General features: G+C 30.9%; 1 protein-coding gene across 1 annotated transcript in view; it reads right to left on the reverse strand.

Annotated features, from left to right (window-relative positions):
• Positions 1,281 to 2,317, reverse strand: part of LOC109329267 — a 3,913-nt gene continuing 2,876 nt past the window's right edge. Inside the window, exons 4-7 of the mRNA XM_019562948.1 lie at positions 2,107 to 2,280; positions 1,797 to 2,001; positions 1,529 to 1,695; positions 1,281 to 1,429 (exon numbers count right to left, since the gene is read on the reverse strand). Of these exons, the coding sequence (XP_019418493.1) occupies positions 1,281 to 1,429; positions 1,529 to 1,695; positions 1,797 to 2,001; positions 2,107 to 2,280 (695 nt within the window). The remainder of the gene's footprint in view (positions 1,430 to 1,528; positions 1,696 to 1,796; positions 2,002 to 2,106; positions 2,281 to 2,317) is intronic.

Genomic DNA, 2,317 nt, shown 5'->3' on the forward strand with positions numbered 1-2,317 from the left:
AAATTAGAAGTTATAAAATATGAAATATGAAAACCCAAAATAACTTCATGAAAGTTAGGTTAGGATTTTCCTTTATTAAGTAATATAGATATGCAACTTATAGTTAATATATTTGAGGTGGTTATATAAAATTATATGGTTTTTTTAAATTAAAATTATGAAGGGTAAAATAGGAATATAAAAATTATGCCATGATGGTGGTTACATATGTTTTGGCTTTATATATAGTATAGATACTAATCACTGTAACAACACCAATGTTGAAACTAAAAAAATCAAAAATAGGAAAAAAAAAATTAAAGTAGCTAATATATATGCAAATAGTAGAGGAACTTAATATGCTGAAAAATTTCATTGACTTCATTTACTCAAATTGATGAATTCTTATGTGCTATATTTCGGCATCATTACATTGATTACAACATCATTTTCAATGTCTTCTACGTACATCTTAAGAAGATTGAATTTTTTTTGATATGCATGTGTCCTCTTATAGTATATGCCAAGAGAGTACAACAGTCTATTAGCCTCATGCATTCCAGAAGGGAGTAAGAATGTATTAGTTATATACTAATAAACTTCAACTTATACAACCTTGATATTATTATCAATCTTGTGAACTTAGCACGACCATCATATAATGGTTTATTATCATCACTTATTAATCGCTCAAATATCTCATGACAATCCTGAATATCCTTTTCGAACACATTTTCCATGTCTTCTAAACGATCGCCCTCATACGCATCTGCACCAATATTATTTGTAAAGCTCTTATTAGTGTCACAATCTTTTATCTCCTCAACTCTTGTCTCACCATGCTTTGTCCAACAAGTGTAATTATGATCGATATCATGTCACACTAAATGAAACTCTGTTGGACTAACTGACCTTGTATAATAACATTTAAATAAGGGGGTACAATTGCATTAGGTTTTTCCAGTGTTGTTAAAACCGTACCGGTTTTTAAACCTGTCAGGGTACTAGTATAGTGGTACAGTGGTTCAACCGGTGGTTCAGTAATTAAACCGCATGTCGGTTAAACCGGTTAAACCGGACATATCTGCTTATATATATATATATATAACCTATAACAACAAAAATTCACTAGGTACTCAAAAAGATAAGTTTGCACTTAGATATATCATTTTACCTATATTAAGGTTAAAGAATCAACTGATCCTATTCAATCCAAAAGTATCACTTAACAAATACAAAATATAAGTAAATGACATAAGTTCACCAGTCAGTCTACAAAAAATAAATTTGGTGTTTTAATGTTAACACCAAGGAGTCAAAGTTGTCTCATATCGAGGTTCTATTTCTTCATCATTTGTGCCTGAAGCTTGACCCACATTGTCTTCATACAGGTTCACATTCTCCATCGGGTTGAGTTGTGCATCATCATCATCTTCTAAATTTAATTGATCTACAATAATATTAGTTTTCATATTGTTAGCAATTTAAAACAGGAATGAATTGATGGAAATCAATGAAAAACATAATCATTAGACAATAAAAAACATACCACTTTCATCAAATGATGGTTGGATGGAAATGTTTGCAAGGTCATTTCGTAAAGCTTCAATCTCTTCAACAGTTAGAAATGGTGGTGACTCCTCCAATATAAAATGAGAATGATCCTCAAATGTTTCTAAATTTATTGGGTCATAATTTTGATGCCTCAAGTGACTCCTACATTTATAGATTTTATTATATATAAACATAAATACATGCTACATATAAATATATAAAGAACGACAACTAAGGTCATATTTTGAATAAAAGAGTAATACCTTTGTTGTAATCTCAAGTTGTAACGAACAAAAACAAGATCATTAAGTTTTTGATGCTCCAACCTATTTCTTTTATTAGAATGGATGTGTTCAAACACACTCCAATTCCTTTCACAACCGGAAGCACTACATGTTTGACTTAGAACACGGACTGTCAACCTTTGCAAGTTTGGTGTGCGACATCCATATGTTTCCCACCATTGATCTACAACATTGCATGAAATCTAATTCATCATCTTGTTTAATAATGGTTAAGACAATTAATAATAGACATTAAAGACAATTACCAAACATGAAAGACTAATTATACCTGTCATCACTTTACTACGTTCACGTATAGCAGCCGCTCTTCCTAAATCTAACTCAACATCTTTATATATCCTCATCTCACTGGTTAGCTTATCTAGAAAATCAGGATCTCCATGAGCATGCTTCTCTAAAACATCCAAAAGGCCGGATGTTGTGAACTTATGTTTTTCAAATTCTTCAACATTGAAGAAACATTGTGGGTTAAGCCAATA

The sequence above is a fragment of the Lupinus angustifolius genome, chromosome LG16 (genome assembly GCF_001865875.1).
Source record: "Lupinus angustifolius cultivar Tanjil chromosome LG16, LupAngTanjil_v1.0, whole genome shotgun sequence".
NCBI classification, from domain to species: Eukaryota; Viridiplantae; Streptophyta; class Magnoliopsida; order Fabales; family Fabaceae; genus Lupinus; species Lupinus angustifolius.